This window comes from Heterodontus francisci, chromosome 2 (genome assembly GCF_036365525.1).
Source record: "Heterodontus francisci isolate sHetFra1 chromosome 2, sHetFra1.hap1, whole genome shotgun sequence".
NCBI lineage: Eukaryota > Metazoa > Chordata > Chondrichthyes > Heterodontiformes > Heterodontidae > Heterodontus > Heterodontus francisci.
This window is the reverse complement of record NC_090372.1, coordinates 120,473,068-120,498,251: the sequence shown is the minus strand read 5'-3', so window position 1 is coordinate 120,498,251 and position 25,184 is coordinate 120,473,068. Positions and strand designations below refer to the sequence as shown.

The window sequence follows — 25,184 nt, the reverse complement described above, 5'->3', positions numbered from 1 at the left end:
CTGCAACTGTCCATCGACTGAACAACTTGCTCACTTCATCTTGAATGACATGCGATCCACCTAACCACGTGACCCTATTCACACTTAATTGCTAAACACCCAACTTCCCTTCATGGCGAGCTTATATTGTTAATGGCTCCCTTTTCTTAGGGACTGCCTCTCTCACTTTCAAAAATGCATGGTTCCATTACTACCTCTCTGATCATCCAGCAGTGGCTTCTCTTCTTGCCCTGCACAGTTACCTCTGGAGTCTGCCAAGCATCTGTCCCTGGTCCCCTCCTCTTCATAAACTACAGGTCGCCTCATGGCCCCACTACTTACCACCCTGTGTCAACTTACTGACTTTGACACGTTCAGACCCAACTATTGCTGGGACCTTTGCTCTTTGTAGTATATATAAATGATTTGGAGGAAAATGTAGCTGGTCTGATTTGTAAGTTTGCGGACGACACAAAGGTTGGTGGAGTTGCGGACAGTGATGAGGATTGTCAGAGGATACAGCAGGATATAGATCGGTTGGCAACTTAGGCGGAGAAATGGCAGATGGAGTTTAATCCGGACAAGTGGCGCAGTGGTTAGCATCGCAGCCTCACAGCTCCAGTGACCCGGGTTCAATTCTGGGTACTGCCTGTGTGGAGTTTGCAAGTTCTCCCTGTGTCTGCGTGGGTTTCCTCCGGGTGCTCCGGTTTCCTCTCACATGCCAAAGACTTGCAGGTTGATAGGTAAATTGCCCCTAGTATAGGTAGGTGGTAGGGAAATATAGGGACAGGTGGGGATGTGGTCGGAATATGGAATTAGCGTAGGATTAGTACAAATGGGTGGTTGATGGTCAGCACAGACTTGGTGGGCCGAAGGGCCTGTTTCAGTGCTGTATCTTTAAACTAAACTAAATGTGAGGTAATGCATTTTGGAAGGTTTAATGCAGCTGGGAAGTATACAGTAAATGGCAGAACCCTTAGGAGTATTGACAGACAGAGAGATCTGGGCGCACAGGTCCACAGGTCACGGAAAGTGGCAACGCAGGTGGATAAGGTAGGCAAGAAGGTATACGGCATCGGTCAGGGCATAGAGTATAAAAATTGGCAAGTCATGCTGCAGCTGTACAGAACCTTAGTTAGGCCACACTTAGAATATTGCATGCAATTCTGGTCGCCACACTACCAGAAGGACGTGGAGGCTTTGGAGAGGGTACAGAAGAGGTTTACCAGGATGTTGCCTGGTCTGGAGGGCATTAGCTATGAGGAAAGGTTGGATAAACTCAAATTGTTTTCACTGGAATGACGGAGGCGGAGGGGCAACATGATAGAGGTTTACAAAGTTATGAGCGGCATGGACAGAATGGATAGTCAGAAGCTTTTTCCCAAGGTGGAAGAGTCAGTTACTAGGGGACATAGGTTTAAGGTGAGAGGGGCAAAGTTTAGAGGGGATGTGCGAGGCAAGTTCTTTACACAGAGGGTGGTGAGTGCCTGGAACTTGTTGCCGGGGGAGGTGGTGGAAGCAGGTACCATAGAGACGTTTAAGAGGCATCTTGACAAATACATGAATAGGATGGGAATAGAGGGATACAGACCCCGGAAGTGCAGAAGGTTTTAGTTTAGGCAGGCATCAAGATCGGCGCAGGCTTGGAGGGCCGACTGGCCTGTTCCTGTGCTGTACTGTTCTTTGTTCTTGGTTCTATTGCAATGCTCTCCTGGCTAGCATTTTATTCTCCACCCTCCATAGATTTGAACTCATCCCATCACACAGTAAGTTCCATTCATGCCCCTTGCTGACATGCATTACTCTCGGTTTCTCCAATGACAAATTTAAAATTCTGATCTTTGCGTTTAAATTCTTTCATGGCCTTGCCTATGCCCATCTCTGTAACCTCCTTCAGCCCTAAAACCCCATCCCTACAAACTCTGTTCCTCTGACTCTGGCTATTTTACATTTCCACCTTCACCTCACCATAGCGCTTTCAGCCATGTAGATCTCTAAAATTCCCTGCCTTGAATTTTCTGCCTCTTTTGCTCCATCTCCTTCTTTAAAACCCACCTCTGTGACAAAGCTTTTGGTCACAACAAATATCACAGCGTTCATTTTTGTCTGACAACATTTCTTTGAAGTGCCTTGGTATGTTTTTCTACATTACACACTATTTAAAAGCAAGTTGCTGTTGTACATACATTAAAAGATATCCAGATTTTTCATTCATAAACCTATATATTGCTAATATACTACACATACCTTGATGGCTTTCTGGAGGTGATTTCTCAGAGAGGGAAATCAAGCAAATCAAAAAAGTAAAAGTTTTTTTGATTATAGTTATGGATAATGTGATAAAGACTGCCAACAAAAGTTTACACCATACCCTCACAAAGCAGCTGCACATATAAGTCATTGGGTATAGGACTGAAGCCTTTTCTGATAAACTCACTTTTAACATGAATGAAAATAATATTCTATAAAAATCCAGTGGTGTTCTTGGTTGAGAAATTAATGATTATAGACTGTATATGCAGCACTTTCCAAACTTACACATTTTGACAACATCGTTGCATATTCCACTATACCATCAAATTTAGAAGTCCCCACAAATTCTGCAATCTTCTCGAGTCTTTCAGAATCACATACCTGTAAGGCTGATTGGCTGGAAGTAAGTCTGAGGATACTGGTCAGTAGCACTGAGTGGCATTGCACTTTGGTCCATTTTACTTGCATTAGCAGCTATATCTCCTGAAGCAAAGAAAGTAATATTACTTTATTTGGCATCAACATTCAGCCTTTCTTTAAAACTTGAGTTGCATTAGGCGAATTTTGTTGTAATGCTTAATCTAACACACCAAATGTTCCTATAAATCGCACTGTGCTTCATCTTCAAAGCCAAAACAGAACAATTTATTCATTTGAATGCATGCAAGATGAAACTTGTTTGTAACTGAACTCTGTCCTTTGTTTTTAAGTGATTTTGAAACTTTTGTTCAGCTTAGATGCTATTTTTTTTGTTAGGATGTGCACAATTAACATTCAGCAGGTTAACATTTTATTAGCACTGTGCATTCACATTGTGAAAATGAAGCTGTGTTACAATGCCCTATTAATGAGATATTTTGATAGATATCTAATATAGTACTGAGGCTTATTTACATGAGGAGCAGTCAGTCAGAGTTATTTATGACACAGAAGGAGGCTATTCAGCCCATCAAGTCCATGCCAGCTCTCCACGGAGCTATCCAGTCAGTCCCGCTCCCCCGCTCGATCCCCGTAGCCCTGCAAATTTATTTCCTTCAAGTGGCCATCCAATTTCCTTTTGAAGTAATTGATTGTCTCCACTTCCACCACCCTTGTGGGCAGCGAGTTCCAGGTCATTACAACCCCCTGCATAAAAAAGTTCTTCTACATATTCTCCATGCATCTCTTGCCCAAAATCTTCAATATCTGGCCCCTAGTCCTTGTACCATTATTTAATGGGAACAGTTTTTTCTTGTCTACCTTACCTAAGTCGGTCATAATCTTGTATACCTCGATTAAATCTCCGCTCAATCTACTTTGCTCGAAGAACAATCCCAGCTTTTCCAACCTAACCTCGTAACTAAAATCCCCCATCCTTGGAATCACTCTGGTAAGTCTTCTCTGCACCCTCTCAAGGGCCCTCACATCCTTCCTAAAGTGTGGTGACCAGAACTGGATGCAATACTTCAATTGGGGCCTAACCAGAGCTTTATAAAGGATCAGCATAATTTCCCTGCTTTTTTACTCAATGTTTATTTATGAAGCCCAAGATCCCATACGCTTCACTAACCACTCTCTCAATATGCCCTGCCCCCTTCAAAGATCGATGCATATGCACTCCAGGTCCCTGTTTCTGTGTACTCTTCAGAACTGTGCCATTAAGTAGATATTGCCTCTCCCTATTCCTTCTGCCTAATTGCATCACTTCACACTTGTCAGTATTAAATTTCATCTGCCACTTCTCTGCCCATTCTGATAGCCTATGTCCTGTTGTAGGCCCTTCATATCATCTTCAATGTTTGCCACACTCCCAAGATTGGTGTCATCAGCAAATTTTGAAATTCTACTCTGTATGCCAAGATCCAAGTCATTTATATAGAGCAAAAAATGCAGTGGTCCCAGCACTGACATTTGGGGAACACCATTGTCTACCATCCTCCAAACATTTACTACGACTTGCTGTTTTCTGTCCTTAAGCCAATTTTTTTTTATCCAATTGGACCCTCCTATTCCATGAGCCTCAATTTTGTTCACCAGCTTTTTATGTGGTACTTTATCAAATGCTTTCTTAAAATGCATATAAACAACATCCACCACATTCCCTTCATCAAACTTCTCTGTTACTTCATCAAAAAATTCAATTAGATTAATCAAGCACAATCTCCTTTTTACAAATGCATGCTGGCTATCCTAAATTAACTTGAACCTCAAGCGTCTGTTGATTTTTTTCCCCCCTGATTATTGTTTCTAAAACCCTACCCACCACTGATGTTAAACTAACTGGCCTGTAGCTGCTAGGACTGTTTTTACATCCTTTCTTGAATAAGGCTGGCACACATTTGCCACTCTCCAATCCTCTGGCATTTTCCCCCGTATCCAGGGAAGATTGGAAGATTATGGCAAGCCCTTGTGTGATCTCCACACCCACTTCCTTTAGCAACCTGGAATGCAAGCCAAGTGACTTATCTACCCTAAGATTACCCAGCCTTTTTGGTACCTCCACACTCTCAATTTTTACCCTATCCATTGCCTCTACTCTATCCAATTCTACCGATACTTTGTTTGATTCGGTTTCCTTAGTGAACACTGATATATTAACCTAGCCCCGTGCCTCTAACCATACATAGCCCTCTTTGCCCCCAATAGACCCCACTCCACCTCTTACTATCTGCTTACTATTTACATGCCGTAATATGGTTTTTGGGTTCCCTTTTATGCTGACTGCCATTCTATTCCCACGTTCTCTCTTTGCCAGTCTTATTTTCCTCTTCACCTCCCCTCCCAACTTATTGTATTTGGCCTGGTTCTCACTTGAAAAATTCACCTGACGTGCATCATACACCCTCTTTTTTGCTTTATCATATTCTCTATCTCTCTCGCCATCCAAAGAGCCCTGTTTTTGGTTCCCTGATCTTTTACCCTTGTTGGAATGTACCTAGCCTGTATCTGAAACATCTCTTCCTTAAAGATACCCATTGTCTGTTACAGTTCTTCCCATCAGTCTTTGGTTCCATTTTACCCTGCTTAGATCCCTTCCCATCACATTGAAATTAGCCCTCTTCCAATCTAGATATTCTACCTTATTTTCTTCCTTGCTTTTCTGCATTACAAGTCTAAACCTTATGAAACAATGATCACTCTTACCCAAGTGCTCCTCCACTGACACTTGGTCCACTTGGCCCACCTCAATTCCCAGCACCAGGTCCATCAATGCCTCCTATCTAGCTGGGCTGAGAACATACTGATCAAGGAAGTTCTCATGAACACATTTTATAAATTCCTCCCCCTCCTTACCATTTACTCTTAAATTATCCCAATCAATATTTGGGTAATTCAAATTCCCCAATATCACAACTCTACAGTTCTTGCATATCTCTGTGATTTCCCTGCTCCTCTATCTCTCTCTCACTATTCGCAGGTCTCCTGAATACCCCTAGTTGTGCAATCATAACCATTTTGCTTCTCAATTCTAACCAGATGGATTCTGTCCTTGACCCGTCAAGGACATCCTCGCTTTCCAACACTGCAATATCTTCCCTAATCAGTACTGCCATCCCACCTACCTTTTTGCTTTTGTATCTTTTCAGAACACTTTATATCATTGTATATTAAGCACCCAGTACTCGCCATTTTAAGCCACTTTTCCGTTATTGCGACATCACATTCCCATACAGCTATTTGTGCTTATTCACTACACTTTGTGCGTTTACATGCATGCATTGTAATTCTGTCTTTGTATTCCTCATAGTCCTTCTCAGTCTGCTCCCATCTAATATGGAACTACTCTCCTCCCTCGTACTGTCTAACACTCTCACATTATGCACCTTATTCCTTTTTTCTACTTCTTTATGCTGGTTCCCATCCCCCTGCCAATTTAGATTAAACTGTCCCCAACCACATTACTGAATGTCCACACAAGGACATTGGTCCCAGTCCTATTGAGATGCAACCCGTCCCTTTTGAATAGGTGCCTTCTGCCCCAGAACTGGTACCAAAACCCCAAGAATCTGAAGACCTCCCTCCTGCATCATGCCATGCACTGGGAGTAATCCAGAGATTACTCCCTTCAAGGTCCTACTCTTTAACTTCCTTGCTAGCTCCTGAAAATCTGACATTAGGACCTCAATACCTGCACTTGTTGTCACTTCTACTAACGTGTACCACAACTTCTGGTTCACCCCCTACCCCCTGCAGAATATCCTGCACCCTCTCAGTGACATCCTTTACTCTAGCACCAGGAAGGCAACATAACATGCGGGACGCACGATAACGGTTACAGAAATGCCCATCTATCCTTCTGACTACAGAATCTCCTATAATAACTGCACAGTGCATTTTGTCAAGACAGCCAGAGTGGATTCTTTTTTTTTTTACACAGAGGTACAGAGAGTGCATCAATAATGCACCACTGCAGCTTCTTCTCATCAGTGGGTTTGTAGCCATGTGATACAGGACTGAGTCTCAAAGGCCAGCAGTCCAGGCTCAACTGCTGGTCTCTACTGAGTTAGCTGATCTTGCTCAGGACAGTGGTGTCATTGGAATTGATCTTAGTGTCCAAAAGATGGGAGAGGGGGAGATTGTTAATGAAAATCAATTAAAGCTAAGAAACGAGGGGATTGGGGTTGTGTGAATGAAAATCACCCATGGTCCCTTCTTCTGATCACTGTCCAACGATCCCTGCTCAAAACTGCTCCTTTATGGACATGTAGGAAGGACTAAAATAAGCATGGCTGTGATAATTGCTACTATTGATCAATGTCAGCCAGACTCAGGCTTGTTGAATAGTCATTTGTGCAAGGCATCAAAGTCCATAGAACTAATTTCTACTGTAAACTTCCCCCAGGGTTGTGGGAGCAAGGATAAGTGAACAGTGGAAGAGTGAAAAAAACTGCACTATAACTACATGCAGCTGTACAGTGCTTTAACATAATAAAATGTTGTAAGGATTTTCACACAGGAGAAAATGGACAAAACAGTAGAAAAATTAGGAACAGTGACAACTTACAGACGAAAATAAAGATTTTAAAGAGACTTTTGAAGGCAGGAGGGGCTTAGCAAGGGAAGAAGATTGAGGAAAGGCACTCCAGAGATGAAAGCCAAGTCACCAAGTAAGCTATACCAGGACAGAAGGATAAACAGGCAAAGGATCGTTGGGCATGGGCTGGGGTGTACAGTTGGAAGTGTACGACGGGAGAAGGACATAGAGGGGTTTGTAAACAGAGTTATCTGTTAACAATGAACTAATTTTGAGTGTTGCAGCATAGTGAGTCAGGAGAGGCTAATGAGGACAAATGTGAGGTCGAGTGGGAAGTAGGATGGGATCGAAGAGTTTTGTGGAACTTGGGCAGTCAGCGAGGAGGACAGTGAAGAAACTGAATCTTGAGATAATGCAAGTATGGACAAAAGCGTCAAATGCAATGGAAGTGAGGTAAGCCAGACAATGTTATGGAGATCTAAGTACATGGTCTTAGCGAAGGATGGAACATGGGGTTTGAAGGTTAGCTCAAAGCCCAAAAGCAGCTGATCATTTGCACTGTCCAATTTAGCCTTAAATGAGCAACGTGGACATCTAAAGTATTAACTGCATGCAAATAAAACATTTGATAATCATTTTGATATGTGCAACACATGTAAATATAAAACAGATTCGTACTAATGCAATATATGCAAATTATGTCAAATATACCATATCACTAAAACAGAATTTCTTTTTCAAACTGAGTTACAACTTAAAACAGAAAAGAAATTTATTTCAGAAAAAAACCTTGAAAAACAGCCTTATTTGACAATCCTAAAGCAGGTACACTAGCACCTTCAGGGATTTCATCATCTACCTGTAATAAAAGCACAGAAATAAAAATTAGTAACTGTACACGATGGATATGCAGAACATCACAAAACAAAAGGGGCGGCACAGTGGTGCAGTGGTTAGCACCGCAGCCTCACAGCTCCAGCGACCCGGGTTCAATTCCGGGTACTGCCTGTGTGGAGTTTGCAAGTTCTCCCTGTGTCTGTGTGGGTTTCCTCCGGGTGCTCCGGTTTCCTCCCACATGCCAAAGACTTGCAGGTTGATAGGTAAATTGGCCATTAGCAATTGCCCCTAGTATAGGTAGGTGGTAGGGAAATATAGGGACAGGTGGGGATGTGGTAGGAATATGGAATTAGTGTAGGATTAGTATAAATGGGTGGTTGATGGTCGGCACAGACTCGGTGGGCCGAAGGGCCTGTTTCAGTGCTGTATCTCTAAACTAAACTAAAAACTGGAAGATTATATTTAATGGGTTTTAAAACCCTCCACCTCTGTGGAGTTTCTATCATTTACACCGAACATGCTAGGGTTGTACAGCAAAAAGTTTTCAAATTATGTATCAAGATCATCACATTTCTGCCCATCCTGGGCATGGGCTAGCACATTGCTTTGAGAATTCTGTACTGTAAATAATCTGCATACAAATTAAATCACAACCATAGCTTTTAGGGACATAGATACTACTGGTAAAAGGGAAGCTCAGGACTGATGTTAGGAAGCACCTCATAATGGAAAGAGTGATGAGTATCTGAAATGGGCACCCTGTTAGGATATGGAGACAAAAATATCTATCAGTCAATGGGCAATTAGGTACCTGAATAGGGAAAATGGTAGGTTACTATGAATGGATGAGCTAAATGAACTGAATAACCTCCCTATTTGCACTTTGTAATATCAGATGGTAACTAATTAAAAATATTGCTTCAAGGAGTACGATGATTCTTACAGATAAGTTACAAGCACTATCCTCAGCTGGACACACACAAAAGATAAATGTAATGCAAAGGCCTTGGTTCTCGCAAAAATAAGTCAAGCAGGGCAGAGCAAGCTTAAATTCTCACTTTTGTTTTAAAAGCAATGTTCAATTTTTCAGTACACAGAACACAAAAACTAGCCAATAAAACAACTTTCACTCCTCTGAAGCATTGCTTTTGTTCCACACCACTGATGGAATACTACTGAATCAAGAACTCATGAGAATTTGGTAAATTCCAGTACAAGCCTTAGAAGCATAGTGAAAGAAAAACAGAACTATTACTTGCTGACTGACAACAGTGACAGAAAACTAACCTGTGTTTATAACTTTATTCAGGTTCAGTGACAATATGGCCAAGAGACATACCCACCCCTCATAACTATAAATATCACATCTTCACAATTGAATGAGCTCAAGTATTTCTGCTAGATTGAATCTGCCTACACATGACAGACTTCTACCAAGTAAAATGGATTTTACTCGACAACCGTGGTAAAATGCAAGTTATTTTTAACTTCTAGCTGATCATCTTAACGAGTGGACAAACATGAATTAAAAATAACTAAAAGACTTTAGGCAACTCTACGTCCATATCTGCAACTAATTCAGCATCAAATAGGTTAAAGTCAGATTCTTCCTTTAAAAAGGCTTCTCAACCAATTTTCCCTTTTGAAAACATTTTTAACTTCTGTCTTCAATTTACAACTTGCGTTTTACCTTTTATTTTGGGCGACACAACAGGTATGCATCCAGACATTGGTCAATATGTGGATGTTTGGCCCATTGGGCATGAGAACTCTCAGTACTGTGTGGATAGAATGATGGCAACCAGCTTCTGAAAGCTTTAGGCCAAACCTCGAGCTCATCATTGGAGTCTCAGATCCAGGATGCAGAATAAGGGGCATGGCTTCATGGTGCCATCCTGTCTCCTGAATAGAGCTCACGTGATCTTTTCAGTCAGCTCCCTTAGACGCCTGCTCATTTTGGTGACAGCATGCAGGGCCAGGTTGCTGACATACTTGCAGCGGCAACACAGCCTGCTGGAGCCCTCCAAGAACTAAAAAGTCTGGAGATAAGGATCGCCTCAGTCCTAAGAGACTCGTGATACCACAGTGCAGTCAGGCACCACTGGCATCCCTGGCTCTCAGGTATTACCTCGGCACAACATCCAAACAGATTTAGGAACAGCGCAGAGAGAGCAGTGCTTGAACGTCTCTCCCATGTCTTGATGACCAGAACTGGATAAAATATCAAAAGGTGCATTCTGACTAGCACACTACAGTGTTCCAACATGATTTCCTTCCATAATAATAAAAGCAAAATACTGCGGATGCTGGAAATCTGAAATAAAAACAAGAAATGCTGGAACCACTCAGCAGGTGTGGCATCATCTGTGGAAAGAGAAGCAGAGTTAACGTTTTGGGTCAGTGACCCTTCCAGTTCTACTCCACTGTTTGGGCTATATTTCAGCAATTTATTTGCTCTGTTGGCTGATGCTTTGCAACAGTTGGACTTACTTAGCATTGAGTCCATTAAGACTCCTACATCTCTCTGAGTCTCATTCTTAGCTTTAATTAAAATATTCATTTGTGGGATGTGGGCATCATTGGCTAGGCCAGCATTTATTGCCCATCCCTAATTGCCCTTGAACCGAGTGGCTTGCCAGGCTATTTCAGAAGGCATTTTAAGAGTCAACCACATGGCTGTGTGTCTGGAGTCACATGTAGGCCTGACCAGGTAAAGACGGCAGATTTTCTTCCCTAAAGGACATTTGCGAACCAGATTGGTTGCTACTTTGACAATTTTTCACCATATGTGCAGTACTTTACATATATCAAATTTCATCTGCTGTTGGCCTGTTCAATTACATATTTTGCCCTACTCATTTATTTCCCAAACTGGTGCCTCAATCAACTGCCTCTCCTAACTTGGCATCATCTGCAAGTTTGACTAATTTGTATTGAGTTTCTGAATCTAAGCTATTGATGCAAATTAAAAACAGCAGCGGCAGCCTATATCCCCAAACTTCTTTTTTGTTGCGTAAGGCCTGTCATTTTAATGTGCAGTACCTTGAAATTATTTTGCGTGGCTATGCACACTCAGTATCTTAAATGAGAAAATTTGAGTGGCCTGCATGGTACCTTCCAGGTTTCTCTGTATTCACATGCACACGCACTTGCGAGGGAACATTAATAGTTGTCCCACTACCGATCCCTAGTAGTACTCCATTAAGTACTTTCCCCACCTTGACAGTACTCTTCTAACCAGTAGCCTCTTGTTTTCTTCTTTTGACTCAATTTCTTATTTCCCAGGAATTTATCTTGAACTCCTACAGCTCTGAGCTTAATGAATACTTTTTCATGTGGAACTCTGATGAATACTTTATCAAAACTTACATACACCAAATTGAAGGACTTTTCCATCTGGGAATGCACATCCTCAAAAATGATGCATACAGAGTTATGGGTAAAGACCTGCTACCCAACCCAAACCAGACGACATGTCGTCGGGTTCAGGTTGGGTCGCTCTGCCGGGCCCTGTTTTCAGGCTTGGGTCAGGTCCGGGTTGGGTCGGACACACACAGTATTAATTGGACTTGAAAGGTTGTTTAAAAAGATGAAGATTGGAGCCACGAAGTCAGTGATTGTTTGGTCATGAGTTAAACAGAAACCCATGGAGTTGTGCCCAGACAGGTTGTGCCACACTGTACCAGTATCTGTATTGCTTAAAATAAACACAGCAATTGCCCAAAGGCTCAGAAAATATTATACCTAGACTCCTGCTTTACAGGTTGAAATACTTGCTGCAAGTTTATCCAGTGAGCAGCTGAGATGCAGAGACCAGGAAGGTCCTGATTGATTATAAAATATACAGTATTTATGTAAAAATATAAAATAATCACCATCAGGACTCGAGTCTACACACACACACACACACAGTACAGTACGGGTTTTTTTTTCAGACCCGAGCAGGCCTTTAGTTATGGGTAACAAGTCAACAACAACAGGGCACCAATTTAAGGTACTCTCAAAATGAATTGAAGAGGAGATTAGAAAATGGTTTTTTATGCAAGAGTTTTGAAAAGGTTGAAAAACCATAAACTATCAGTGCTGTATCTCTAAACTAAACTATACTAATGCAAAGGTGTAAATTCTTGTAAAAGGGAATTATAGAGTTGCTTACAGAAGAAAGATGATTAAAGATGTACAGGTGGCGAGTAAGATTAAACCAATTAGCTTGTGGAGAAAAATACCAGCCAAGACCTGATGGGACAAATGGCCCGTTTCTGTACTGTAACATTCTATAATTCCAGGAAATGAGGCAACAGACCACGACACAAAGACTGGTGCATAGTTTTATTTCAATTTGTTCATGAGTCCACAGAATAACAACTGTCAAAAATTGAAGATTATAATGAAGATCTTTTTGTAAAATAAAAACCAAGAAATGCTGGGTTGTGCGCCTTGTAAATTTGTATTTATTAAGAGAAAGTGATTGATGAATCACGGGTTACTGGACAAGAGATTTTATTGGATTTTTAGCTGTCTTCTATGACCAAAAGATAAACGAGTGTTGAAATATGACTACAAATGTTATTATAATCATCATTTAGTGTACTTACACTGGTTGACAGCAAGTCCTCAAGTGGGGTACAGGTAATGGAACTAAAGTTTTCCACAAAGTTTTTGGTGGCAGTGAAGACTCGAAGCACTTTCTCATCAGCACCAGAAACAAACTGAAAACGACTAATCATAGCTATGCACTGCATGTCAAATCCATGTATCTGAGGTCGTGCTATTTCATGCCAGGTCACCTACAGAAACAGAAAATCAAGTTATCTCCACGTAAGTAACCAGCTGCGACAAAAGGATGTCAGCATCAGCAAGTGTGATCAGGGTATAAGAAAACTTAAGGGTAAGAAAAGGATGACTGATCCATCAGAATTCATCCACCTCGTAACCTACTATTTTGACCACCACCAATCAATCTTGTCAAGCTATATATCTAGGAACTTCGGAGCAGGAGTAGGCCATTCAGCCTGTCGAGCCTGCTCCGCCATTCAATTAGATCATGACTGATCATCTACCTCAATGCCACTTTCCTGCGCTGACCAATATCCCTTGATATCATTAGTATCCAACTATACATCGATTTCTGTCTTGAACATGCTCAATGATTGAGCCTCCACAGCCCTCTGGAATAGAAAATTCCAAAAATTCACCACCCTCTGAGTGAAGAAATTCCTCCTCATCTCAGTCTTAAATGGCTGCCCCTTATTCTGAGACTGTGTCCCCTGGTTCTAGACTCACCAGCCAGAGGAAACATCCTATCTACATCCACCCTGTCACATCCTCTAAGAATGTTGTACATTTCAATGAGATCACCTCTTATTCTTCAAAACTCTAGAGAATACAGGCCCAGTTTCCTCAATCTCTCCTCATAAGACAATCCTGCCATCATAGGGATTTGTCTGGTGAACGTCCAGTGTACTTCCTCGATGGCAAGTATATCCTTCCTTAGATGAGACCAAAATGTGCACAATACTCCAGGTGCCGTCTCACCAAGGCTCTATACAATTGCAGCATGACTTCTTTACTCATGCACTCAAAACCCCTTGCAATGAAGGCCAACATACCATTTGCCTTCCTACTTGCTTGCTGCACCCTGCATGCTAACTTTTAGTGACTCATGAACAAGGACACCCAAGTCCCTTTGGACATCAACAGTTCCCAACCTCTCACCATTTAAAAAATACTGTCTTTGTTTTTTCTACCAAAGTGGATAATTTCACACTTATTCATATTATACTCCATCGGCCATGTTCTTGTCCATTCACTTCGCCTGTTCAAGTCCCTTTGAAGGCTCCTTGCATCCTCCTCACAGCTTACATTCCCACCTAGTTTTAGAATTAGAACATTACAGCGCAGTACAGGCCCTTCGGCCCTCGATGTTGCGCCGACCTGTGAAACCATCTGACCTACACTATTCCATTTTCATCCATATGTCTATCCAATGACCACTTAAATGCCCTTAAAGTTGGCGAATCTACTACTGCTGCAGGCAGGGCGTTCCACGCCCTTACTACTCTTTCCAAATTTGCTGATGACACATTTGATCCCCACATCCAAATCATTTATAGAAATTGCGAGCAGCTGTTGTCCCAGCACTGATCCTTGTGGTACCCCACAAGTAACAGCCTGCCATCCTGAGAGTGACCCGTTTATTCCTATACTCTGTTTTCTGTCTGTCAACCAATTATCAATCTATACCAATATATTACCCCCCAATCGTATGTGCGCTAATTTGGTTTACTAACCTGTGTGGGACCTTATCAAAAGCCTTCTGAAAATCCAAATACACCACATCCACTGGTTCTCCTTTATCTATGAAATAGCACCCTCAAAAAACTCCAATCAGTTTGTCAAGCATGATTTCCCTTTCATAAATCTATGTTGACTCTGCCCAATCATTATTTTCTAAGTGTCTACTTATCACATCCCTTATAATAGATTCTAACATTTTCCCTACTCTCTGTGCGTGCATCTTCCACTCCTCTGACTTCACAATACTGCTTGTTACTCGTTTCCTCTGCTCCACCATCATATGCCCCTACCCTCTGAAATTTTCTCCCTAAATTACATTTCTTGGCACCTTTCACATTGTCCTCAAAAGTCTCTTGGACACAACATGCCTTCAAGTCTTCCAAACCACTCTTAAATAAACACAAAAGCAAAATACTGCAGATGCTAAAAATCTGAAACAAAAACAATGCTGGAAAGTCAGGCAGCATCTGTGGAGAGAGAAAAATCGAGTTAACGTTTCAGGTCTGTGACCTTTCATCAAAACTGGGAAAAGTTCGAAATGTAATAGGTTTTGAGCAAGTGAAAGGGGGGAGGGAGGGAAGAAAACAAAAGGGAAGGTCTGAGCTAGGGTAGAGGGCAGGAGAGATTAAATGACAAAAGGTTTCATGGTACAAAGTCAAGGGGAGTGGTAATGGCACAAGTAAAGAAACAAAAGATGCATCTGGATGAAGTGTAAATGGCAGGATAGCAGCCATCCAAACACAAAGTAAAGGGATTAACAAAGAAACAAAACTTGCGGAAAAGTGAACCAGCAAAAAAAGGGAGAAAAAGAATGGATGCAGAGGTTATGATCTAAAATTATTGAACTCAATGTTGAGTCCAGAAGGCTGTAAAGTGCTCAGTTGAAAGATGAGCTGCTGTTCCTCGAGCTTGTGTTCAGCTTCATAAGAACACTGTAGTAGGCGAAGGACAGAATGATCGGATTGAGAAAAAGGTGGTGAAATGACAAGCAACAAGAAGCTCGGGGTCACGCTTGCAGACTGAACGGAGGTGTTCCGCAAAGCGGTCACCAAGTCTGTATTTAGTCTCCCCACATTGTGAGCAGTGAATACAATATTGAAAGAGATACAAGTAAATTGCAGTTTCACTTGGATGGAGTGCTTGGAGCCTTGGAGGATGAGAAAGGAAGAGGTAAAAGGGCAGGTGTTTGCATTTCCGGTGCTTGCATGGAAAGATGCCATAAGAAACAGGGGGGTCGTTGGGGTTGACCGAGGAGTGAACAGGGTTTCAAGGAGGGAATTGTCCCTTTGGAATGCTGATAAGGGAAGAGGAGGGGAAAGATGGGTTTGATAGCGGCATTATGAGTGATGGAAATGACAGAGGATGAGACGTTGAATACGGAGGCTGGTGGGGTGGAAGGTCAGGTCAAGGGGAACCCTATCATTCATCTGTGAGGGAGAGGAAGAGGCGAGAGCAGCAATAGGAAATAGACTAGACAGGGTAGAGGGCCCCGTCAGCCACGGTTGGGAGTGGGACCGGGGCGTCCTCGGTTGAGGAAAAAGGAAGAGAAAACAGAAGTGCTAGTACGGAAGGTTATATCACCGAACAGATGCAACAGTGAGTCGGAGAAACTGGGAGAATGGAATCAAGACCTTGCAGGAAGTGGGGTGCGAGGAAGTTCAGTTGAGGTAGCTGTGGGAGTCCGTGGGCTTGTAGTGAATATTGGTGGATAGCCTATTCCCAGATTTGGAGACAGAGATGTCGAGGAAGGGATGGACCATGTAAAGGTGAGAGAAGGGTGGAAATTGGAAACAAAGTCAATGGAACCTTCCTGTTCAGGGCAAGAACAAGAAGCAACACCAATACAGTCATCAAGGTACCAGAAAAAGAGGTCAGGGAGGGGGCCGGAGTTCCACATATCTCACAAAAAGGCAGGCATAGTTGGGACCCATGCAGGTACCCGTGGCACCACATTTTATTTAGAGAAGGTGAGTGGAGTTGAAGGAGAAGTTGTTCAATGTTTAGCCAGACGGATGAGGATAGGGACTGGTTGGGCCTCTGTTCTAGGAAGAAGCGGACATCTCTCAGACCATCCTGGTGAGGGATGGAGATGTAGAGGGATTGGACACCCGTGAGTAGGAGAAGGTGCGAGCCAGAAAACTGGAAACTATTGAAGAGACGGAGGGCATTGGAAAAGTCACGGATGTAGGTGGGAAGCGACTGCAGGAGTAAAAATAGGGTCGAGATAGGAAAAAATCAATTAAGTGGGGAGGATGACTCCTGGTTGAGGAAGTGGATGCAGAGGCAGAGGCGACAGAAGAAGAGCTCAGCATCATGATGAGCTCAAAATGATTGAGGTGAAGCAGAAGGGGATTACGCTGAATCCTTTGCTGAAGACAGAGACAGGGGAAGATCAGAGAATATCATAAATACATGGCAAGGGATGAGATTCGAAGAAGTAATGGGGTCATAGGGAAGAGAAGAGGAAGAAGGATCCAGAAGGGTGTTGGTACCCATAAGTTGCTGAAGCTTGCGATCCTTCACATCCGAAAGGAAGATAAAAAGTTTTTTGCTAAAGCACCAGATAAGGCGAAGGATGAAATGAAACTGTGGACCAGGACAGCTTTGAGATAGAGTGAATTGGGGTTGCTTAAGAGAGAGGACGAGCGTGCCAATGTGGCCCTTTTAAACAACCTGTTTTCAGCTGTGTTCCACTCTTCCTTCATGTGAAGCACACTTTTTTTCTTTGTGTGAGGAGCACACTTTGAACAACTTGCTCTTTCCAGTTAAGGCATTGTAACAAAAACTGATCATAATTTCCATAGATTCTACTCTTCTGCCTCGAGATACCAGTATTCTATTTTGGTTTAAAAAGCTGCTTCACCACCGTGAAAATTAAAAGCGACATAACTACTATTGCTCCCATTCAACTCCATTCAAGTATAGCTGTAAGAGCTATATCTCTTCCAATTTACGCGCATTATGTATCAGGGTTAAATTAAGTATTTGTCTGTTACATTGCACATCTTATTCAAGTTTATACCTGCCCCAATCTCTATTTCTACGGTTCTTCATATTTTTATGTGATCAGCTATTTAACAAGCTTATATTTGGTTTTCTGTATTCAAGTCATCTATGTAGATTAGGAGATAGGGGTGTCAGTACCAACTCCTATGTGACTTGATTCAAAACATTACACCAAATACAATACTGCACTTCTAACAAGTATTTTCTTCTTTTGATTTCCCACTACTGTTATAGTTTAGACTTGAATGTCTATTGGCAAATTTTAGACAGACTGAAATGAGACTATGCTAGCTGTACCCATTTTCCAAGATCCACTTATTGGCATAGCTTCGGGTACAAATTTGACAGGGGGGTGGGAAGACATCCGCGATGAGAGCAGGCAAGTAAATTTTAATAACTTGGCGTAATAACAGCAAGACAAAACAATCTGCAAGCCTTTGGGAAACCTCAAAAGGCATCTCAACCCCACAGCCTTTTCTAAGGTTGAAGGGGGAAGTCTAAACTGCAATGTCACCATTATCATCCAGAAATACGTGAAATGTTGCCCACCAGAACTTTGTTAAACCATACCCACTTCAACCTGCTGCCCTAAAAACATAAGGGTACGCAGTTAAAAAACACAGAATCACAAAAAAGTTACAGTACCTAAGGAGGCCATTCAACCCATTGTGTTCGTGTCAGCTCTCCGCAAAAGCAAATCAGCTAGATCCAATCAGCTGACCTTTTCCTCCAGCCCTGAAAATTTTCCCTCTTCAGGCGTTTACCCAATTCTCTTTTGAAAGCTATGATTGAATCTTCATCCACCACAGTCTCAGGCTGTGTATTCCAGATCCTAAGCGCTCGCTGCAGAAACGTTTTTCCTCATGTCGCAGCTGTTGGTTCTTTTGCCAATCACTTTAAATCTGTGTCCTCTGGTTCTCAACCCTTCCGCCATTGGGAACAGCTTCTCTCTACCTTCTCTGTCTAGACCCTGCCATGATTTTGAACATCTCTATCAAATCTCCTCGCAACCTCTTAGGAGAACAGCCCCAGTTTCTCCAATCTATCCACGTGACTGAAGTCCCTCATCCCTGGAATTATTCTTGGAAAACTTTCCTGCACCCTTGCTAAAGTCTTGACGTCCTTCCTAAAGTGTGGTCCCCAGAATTGGACACAATACTCCAGCTGACACGAAACCAGTGTTTTATAAAGGTTCACCATAACATCCTTGCTTTTGTACTCTATACCTCTATTTATAAAGCTGCTTAGTCACCCGAGGACATACAAGTCATGAAGCCTGGGAGACGTCATCCTCGTTTCAAGGGACTGACAACAACAAAACTTTTAAAGCAATAGAGAAACTGTGGTCAATGCTTATCTTGTTTTTAACATAAGACAAATATAAACACAGAACAAAACACAAGTAACTTTAAAAATAAAAATTGGGAATTTATTTTTAACAAATTATATATCATGCCTTGTACCATTTTCGTACCAATAGGATGAGGAAGCAATCTGGTTCCAGAACACTTGTCAATACTGGAACCAATCACCAACAAATATGGAAGAACAACCAAGTGACTCTTCAGCTCATTTTCTCCCTCCCTTCTTTGGGAGGAGTAGGTTTTAACATTTCTATACTACCTCCCCAATGGATCATCTGAAGGCTAGGAATGCATTGTGCTGATTAGTGGCAGAATTTCTCTTAACACAAGATTCAAGAAATTTGCATATCTATCAATTTTTGTCGAGGTTGTTTCTAGATAACTATTTTTTATGTTCGCTGCTCAACACAAAATAAGAAAGCACTCTTAAGTTGTCAAATAAAAAGATGTACATATTTAAATGGCATAACTCAATTTAGTGTCCTTTTAAAGGACTGTAAAAATCAGACTTTTTTTCTGACTTTCTAATCACATTCACTTCGGATGCCAGTTAGTGTCACACTGATTACCTGTTCATGTCCTGCCCTTCTCCAAGGAGCAAACAATCTAGTTGTCTGATCTGAGCCAACACTCAAAATAAACTCTCCTTCAGGATCCCAGATCAAGTCTTGTACAGAACCAAAATGTCCAGAAAGCACAACCTCTGGGCTCCACACTCCCTGAAAGCATTTGAAATTGAAACAGGCATCAGTCCAATAATACAGGTTAAGTAAAAACCACCACAAACAGGGAAGGCATATATTGATATTAAATATTCTTATCACTTCCAATTCTGATTTTGTTACTTTCTTTAGAAAGTATTTTCCCTTAAACTGAAAATGGGACATGCTTCCAATTTAACTGAGGTGGGTTTGCAACCATCCGAGTAACTCGCTCTGGAGAGGTGGGTCTGTAATTACAATATGTAAATGAAGCTTTGTTCCTAATATTTTGTCAGCAATTTGAATTTAACATGCTAGGAAACCTGGCGAAAGGGAGCGTTTCTTGTGCGCCTGGAGAAGCAAGAGTGCTTCCCTGGCCCCTCAAGAAAATATTCTGCGGCGATCAGCCAAGCCTCTAAACTTGTGATCTCTTCCGGTCCCCCCTCTTGAATCCTGGCTGATACAAACACCAACCCGGAATCTTTCCCAATTGCCAGGAGCCATCCCCAAAGGTCCCTGGCTGTTGCCTTCTACAGTTGATGTTCCTGCCAGCCAACCAATCTAGCCGGTTGCCAGGCAGGAAAGGAGGGGGGAAAAAAAAGAGATTCTGCCATTAAATTCACCAGAACCTCTGTTCGTAATTTCTAGGTTTCCCCTGCTTCTTCCCCGTAAATATCGGGGCCACTTATATCATCCACAAACATTACATATTCAGATTATTCGGTAAACCTTAAATAGATTTTGGAAACTAGACATCTAACTGTTAAGAGAACTACCATTTTTGAAAGAAACAGTTTGCCAAGGAGAGAAAGGCCCAGCAATACATTTTTACCCTATAAAAGAAGTGTTCATGGTTTGTGCATGCCCGTGCAATTCAGAGTCTGTCTGCACCTATTTGTGAATGGGCTATTTCTGATTGCAGCAATAAAGTTTATTAAAGTTTATCTCCTTCACTTCATATTTTGAGCTTTCTCCTCTCCTCTAATTCCTAAATCTCTTGTTGCTTTACTCATGTTTCTCATGCCAGAAATTAATTAACACAGATTTGGCAGTCTCTATCTAAGATGGCATAAGGATGGCTTGATCCAAGAAATAAAAGTGCCCCATAGGTGTATTAATTGGCTGTTCACAGGTTGGAGTTGAGGTACATTATTGGGCGAGGCAGAGGGAGAAAATGTTCCTCTAATACTTCACCTCAAAGAGCACAAGGGAGAGAAGATAAAAGAAACTGAAGAACCTGCATTCATAGAGTAACTTTCATGACTGCAGGATGCCCTAGTGCTTTACAGCTAAATAAGTACATTTTAAGAATCGTCACCGTTATAATGCAGGGAAACACTCCAGTCAATTTGCACACAGTTAAGGGCCCATAAACAGCAATGACATAAATGACCAATCAAAACCATATTTTTAGCAATGTGAATTGAGAGGTAAATATTGACCAGGATACCAGGAGAACTTGCCAGCTCCTCTTCGAATAATGACGTGATCTTTTACATCCACCTGAGACAACAGATGAGTCTTTGGTTTATGCCTCTTTCAAAAGCCTGCAGCTTGGACAATATAGTAACTGGTTTATTCATGTCATTTGCTGTGATCAAAGTAGCAGCTGGTTTGTTCACATAGTGACTGCACTCCAAATGAGAAGTGCTTTGGCACATCCTGAAGAAGAATACTCTTAAGCCTCAACCAATTCACATCTCAAAAGTTATACCACTAAACAACACTACAGAAATCTAGAATGATTTAATTCTGGTCAAAATTCTTGGTCTTGTTTTTAATAGGTACACACGTATATGTTGCAACTGCTTCCAAAGCATTTACGTTCATACAGTTAGAAGTTAGTGAAATGTTTAGTTTAGTTTAGAGATACAGCACTGAAACAGGCCCTTCGGCCCACCGAGTCTGTGCCGACCATCAACCACCCATTTATACTAATCCTACACTAATCCCATATTCCTATCACATCCCCACCTGTCCCTATATATTTCCCTACCACCTACCTATACTAGGGGCAATTTTATAATGGCCAATTAACCTATCAACCTGCAAGTCTTTGGCATGTGGGAGGAAACCGGAGCACCCGGAGGAAACCCACGCAGACACAGGGAGAACTTGCAAACTCCGCACAGGCAGTACCCAGAATCGAACCCGGGTCCCTGGAGCTGTGAGGCTGCGGTGCTAACCACTGCGCCACTGTGCCGCCCTATTACCTTAAATAAAACCTTAAGCCTTTGCCAAAGCTTAAGAAATGCCAGAAGCAACATTTTTTTTTTTAGACAAATAACACACATTAACTAGATATTTCACATGCCTATTACAGGGTTATCTAAAAGTCTAAATTCCTGCAGATAGACTTAGTTGATTACTTTGAAGGATTAAGCAAATTCTCCAGTTGGTTTCTCTATTTCTAAGTCTTCATTTTAGTCCAGCTATAAAAATTACTTGGATTGGAGACTCAAGCTTCACTTTTAATCCACCCCACCACTTTTTTGGGATTAAACCTTCATACATGACAAGTGCCAATGTTTCCCTTGCATGAACAGTATCAGTGTTTGATAATCAAAATGAACCATTGAGCCAAGCCCCTCAATCAGATATTTCATTATTATTAAGCTTATCATTCAAAATGGAAAGGTTTAAAACGTATTCCAGAAAAGCAATAGATGGCATCCTTAAGTTTTAAATAGGATTACAAATCTTAACTCCTGTTTTTCTTTAGAAACATAGAAAAATAGGAGCAGGCCATTCGGCCCTTCAAGCAGACCATTCAATATGATCATCCAAACTCTGTTCCCGCTTTCTCCCCATATCCCTTGATCCGATACTGTTCAGTGCTCTGTTCCAAGTTTTGGTCAATTAAGCCTCCTATTTTTGATGACACATGAAGAACGAAAACACAGAAAGGAATTGAACCAAATCCAACTGAACTAGCTAAGTTCAAGAGGGTTAATTGTTCCTTCCCAATTCCTATTTAAAAATGTGACATGAAAGGGAATCAAGTTTTAACATTAAAATATGTGAGCACAAAACTGCACCATTTTGAAAATGTAACTCCAAACTGATTTACCTTCTCAGACTTATTTTGAGACCAGAGGTGAAGAGCTCCATGGAATGCATGAGCTAATATCATTGACCCATCTGGACTAAACTGGCATCCATAGAATCCCAACGTATTTCCACCCACTTCTCCAACACGCACCTGGAAAGAAGAAAGAGAGCACCTTTTAAGTTCCCATCTGAGCACAAATATGGGTCCAAAAATGTGCACTAAAACGTCTTGAATGCTGATGTTTATCTCTAAGAAACAAAAATGATGGCATAATAAAGAATAGAGTAAGTGATCTTTTCTTACATTTTGTGTGATAGGGATGAAGGAAATGTGATAATGTCAACATCTTAAGTGCAGGAGGTACATATCTCCCAAATAATGCATCAGATTTTCTGTTGAGAGAGAATTTCTCTTCAGCTGAACAAAAGCACATATGTATTGTAGATCCCCTGTCGTGAGTTTCTTTGTGTTACTTAAGTGAGGTACATGGATTCCTTGAAAATCGAGGGTTTATTAACAGTTAAACTAGTATATCACACAATATTTTAGGTTCTTTATATTTATTAAAAGGCATATTCATTCAGTAATGTCTAGTTATGACAGGGATGAGAAGTTATGGGGTAAGACAGGCATAATCAAATAAATAAATTAAAATAAAAGCAAAATACTGCAGATGCTGGAAATCTGAAACAAAAAACAAGAAAGGCTGGAAATACTCAGCGGGTCTGGCAGCATCTGTGGAGAGAGAAGCAGAGTTAATGTTTCAGGTCAGTGATCCTTCATCAGAACTCTGATGATAATCAAATACTCTACAACAAACAATAGCTCCAGGCCTTCTAGGGAATGTTATGTATGGACTGCAATAACAAAATATCAAGCTAATATATCAAGAAATTTTGGCAGTGCAGCAAGGTTCATCTAGTAACTTGCTATGCAGCAGCATTGACAGGCTATCTTTTTGACAGGAAAAATGCAGAGATCGAGGGAAGATGTTAAAAACAGGAGGAAATATTGGTAGAAGGGAAGTGCAGAATACTCTGGTCATTTGACAGTCCAAAAGAATTTTGTAACTTTTTCTTCCTTGGGGGCGTTTTCTTTCCCAGATGTTTTATGACTAGTTATTTGCCTCTCCATACATTGGTCCAGAATATGCTAGAGTGGGAAATCTCATGGTGTGCCCTTATTAGTTAGATTTTTTCCGCTTACCTTTCAGCTCGAAAAACTTCTGCACTGCAAGTTGCTGGAAGTGCAAACTGATAACAGTGCAGCAAAGGCATCTGGGACCTTAGTGAGTGAATGATGAAACTAACTGTTTATCTCCTTAACCAATGAGATTTAAGGATTGAGAAAGAAACAGAGGAATGATAAAGAAGAAATTAGGGTGAAAGGGTGAATTAGAGTCAAAAAAGGTACAGAAAGAGAAATAAAGAGGGAAATAAAGTCAAATAAAGAAACAGAAAGGAAAGTAAAATATATCTTAAATTTAAATTTTAAAAATGTCTAACATCAATTTATGACCTGTAGGGATGAGATTCTACAGTTTCAATTATTCCCTTTCAGGGCCAGAGAGGTTGAATGGGATTGCAGGAAAGTAAATCTAGTCACTAAAAAGGTACTTACTCTGTTAAGTACCAGCCCCAACTTTCTGCAGCGAGTTTAATCAGCAATTAATGTGCAAATGCTCCAATTTCTTGAAACTCATAGGGAGGTTGAGGGCGAACTGCTGGTTTTACAAGGCTAACAGCAGACAGGGTCAAATCATGCAGCAACTTGTGCTGATTCACAATTCATGGGGTATCCCTTCCTCATCATAATTTGCTGGATGATTTATAGATTAATAACTGCATGCACATTAAATTGGCTGTTATTCTGGCAGCAAATCTGGCCCAAGAGTTCCTTTTTCATCAAGATTGTAGGACCCCACAACATTTGTTTAAAAGGCTGCAGTAAGATGTTTTATAGACCCTGTACGAATATAATTTTTAAGAACTTGTTATTGCTCTAGGAAATCATTTCTCTCGTATTTATTATTTTGGTTGCAAGGGTTACGAGTTGATTGTAGTCCATACATTGCATTTACATTTTTAACAACAGGGTGTTTTTTCTTGACCGTCTTTCTAGATTTTGCTTTTCACATAAGAAGCATTCCATGGATCTTTGCCGTACTGGCTATCAAGTAAAGCAGATTCAGCAACCTGTATGTGATTATATCTGTATTTTTAATACACAAATATCAGAGAGATTACAGCACAGGAGGTGGCCATTTGGTCAGTCATGTCCATGCCAAATCCCTGAAAGAACAATTTAACGAGTGTCACAAATCTCCCGGCTCTTTCTCAATTGTCCTGCAACTTCTGTCTCTTCAGGTGTTTATCCAATTCCCTATTGAAAGCATTCCAAATCCTAAACACTTGCTGCACAAAAAATGATTTTGCTCGTGCCGCCTTTGGTTCTTTTGTCAATCACTTCAAATCTATGTCCTCCTGCTCTTAATCCTTCTGCCAATGGGAACAGTTTCTCTCTATTTACTCTGTCTAAGCCCATGATTTTGAACACCTCTATCAAATCACCTCTCAACCTTCTCTTCTTTAACAACAACTCCAGCTTTTCCACATAACTCAAGTCCCTCAACCCTGGAATCATTCTCGGAAACCTTTTCTGCACCATCCCTAATGCCTTCACATCCTTCCTAAAGTGTGGTGCCCAGAACTGGACACAATACTCCAGTTGAGGCTGAACCA

At 41.3% G+C, this 25,184-nt stretch overlaps 1 protein-coding gene across 1 annotated transcript in view; it reads right to left on the bottom strand.

The window, feature by feature from the left end:
* The window catches only part of elp2 (elongator acetyltransferase complex subunit 2), a 201,570-nt gene that overhangs the window by 72,988 nt on the left and 103,398 nt on the right, over nt 1-25,184 (bottom strand). The window contains exons 11-15 of the mRNA XM_068010006.1: nt 22,462-22,593; nt 19,260-19,409; nt 12,619-12,810; nt 7,976-8,045; nt 2,614-2,715 (exon numbers count right to left, since the gene is read on the bottom strand). Coding sequence (XP_067866107.1) covers nt 2,614-2,715; nt 7,976-8,045; nt 12,619-12,810; nt 19,260-19,409; nt 22,462-22,593 — 646 coding nt within the window. The remainder of the gene's footprint in view (nt 1-2,613; nt 2,716-7,975; nt 8,046-12,618; nt 12,811-19,259; nt 19,410-22,461; nt 22,594-25,184) is intronic.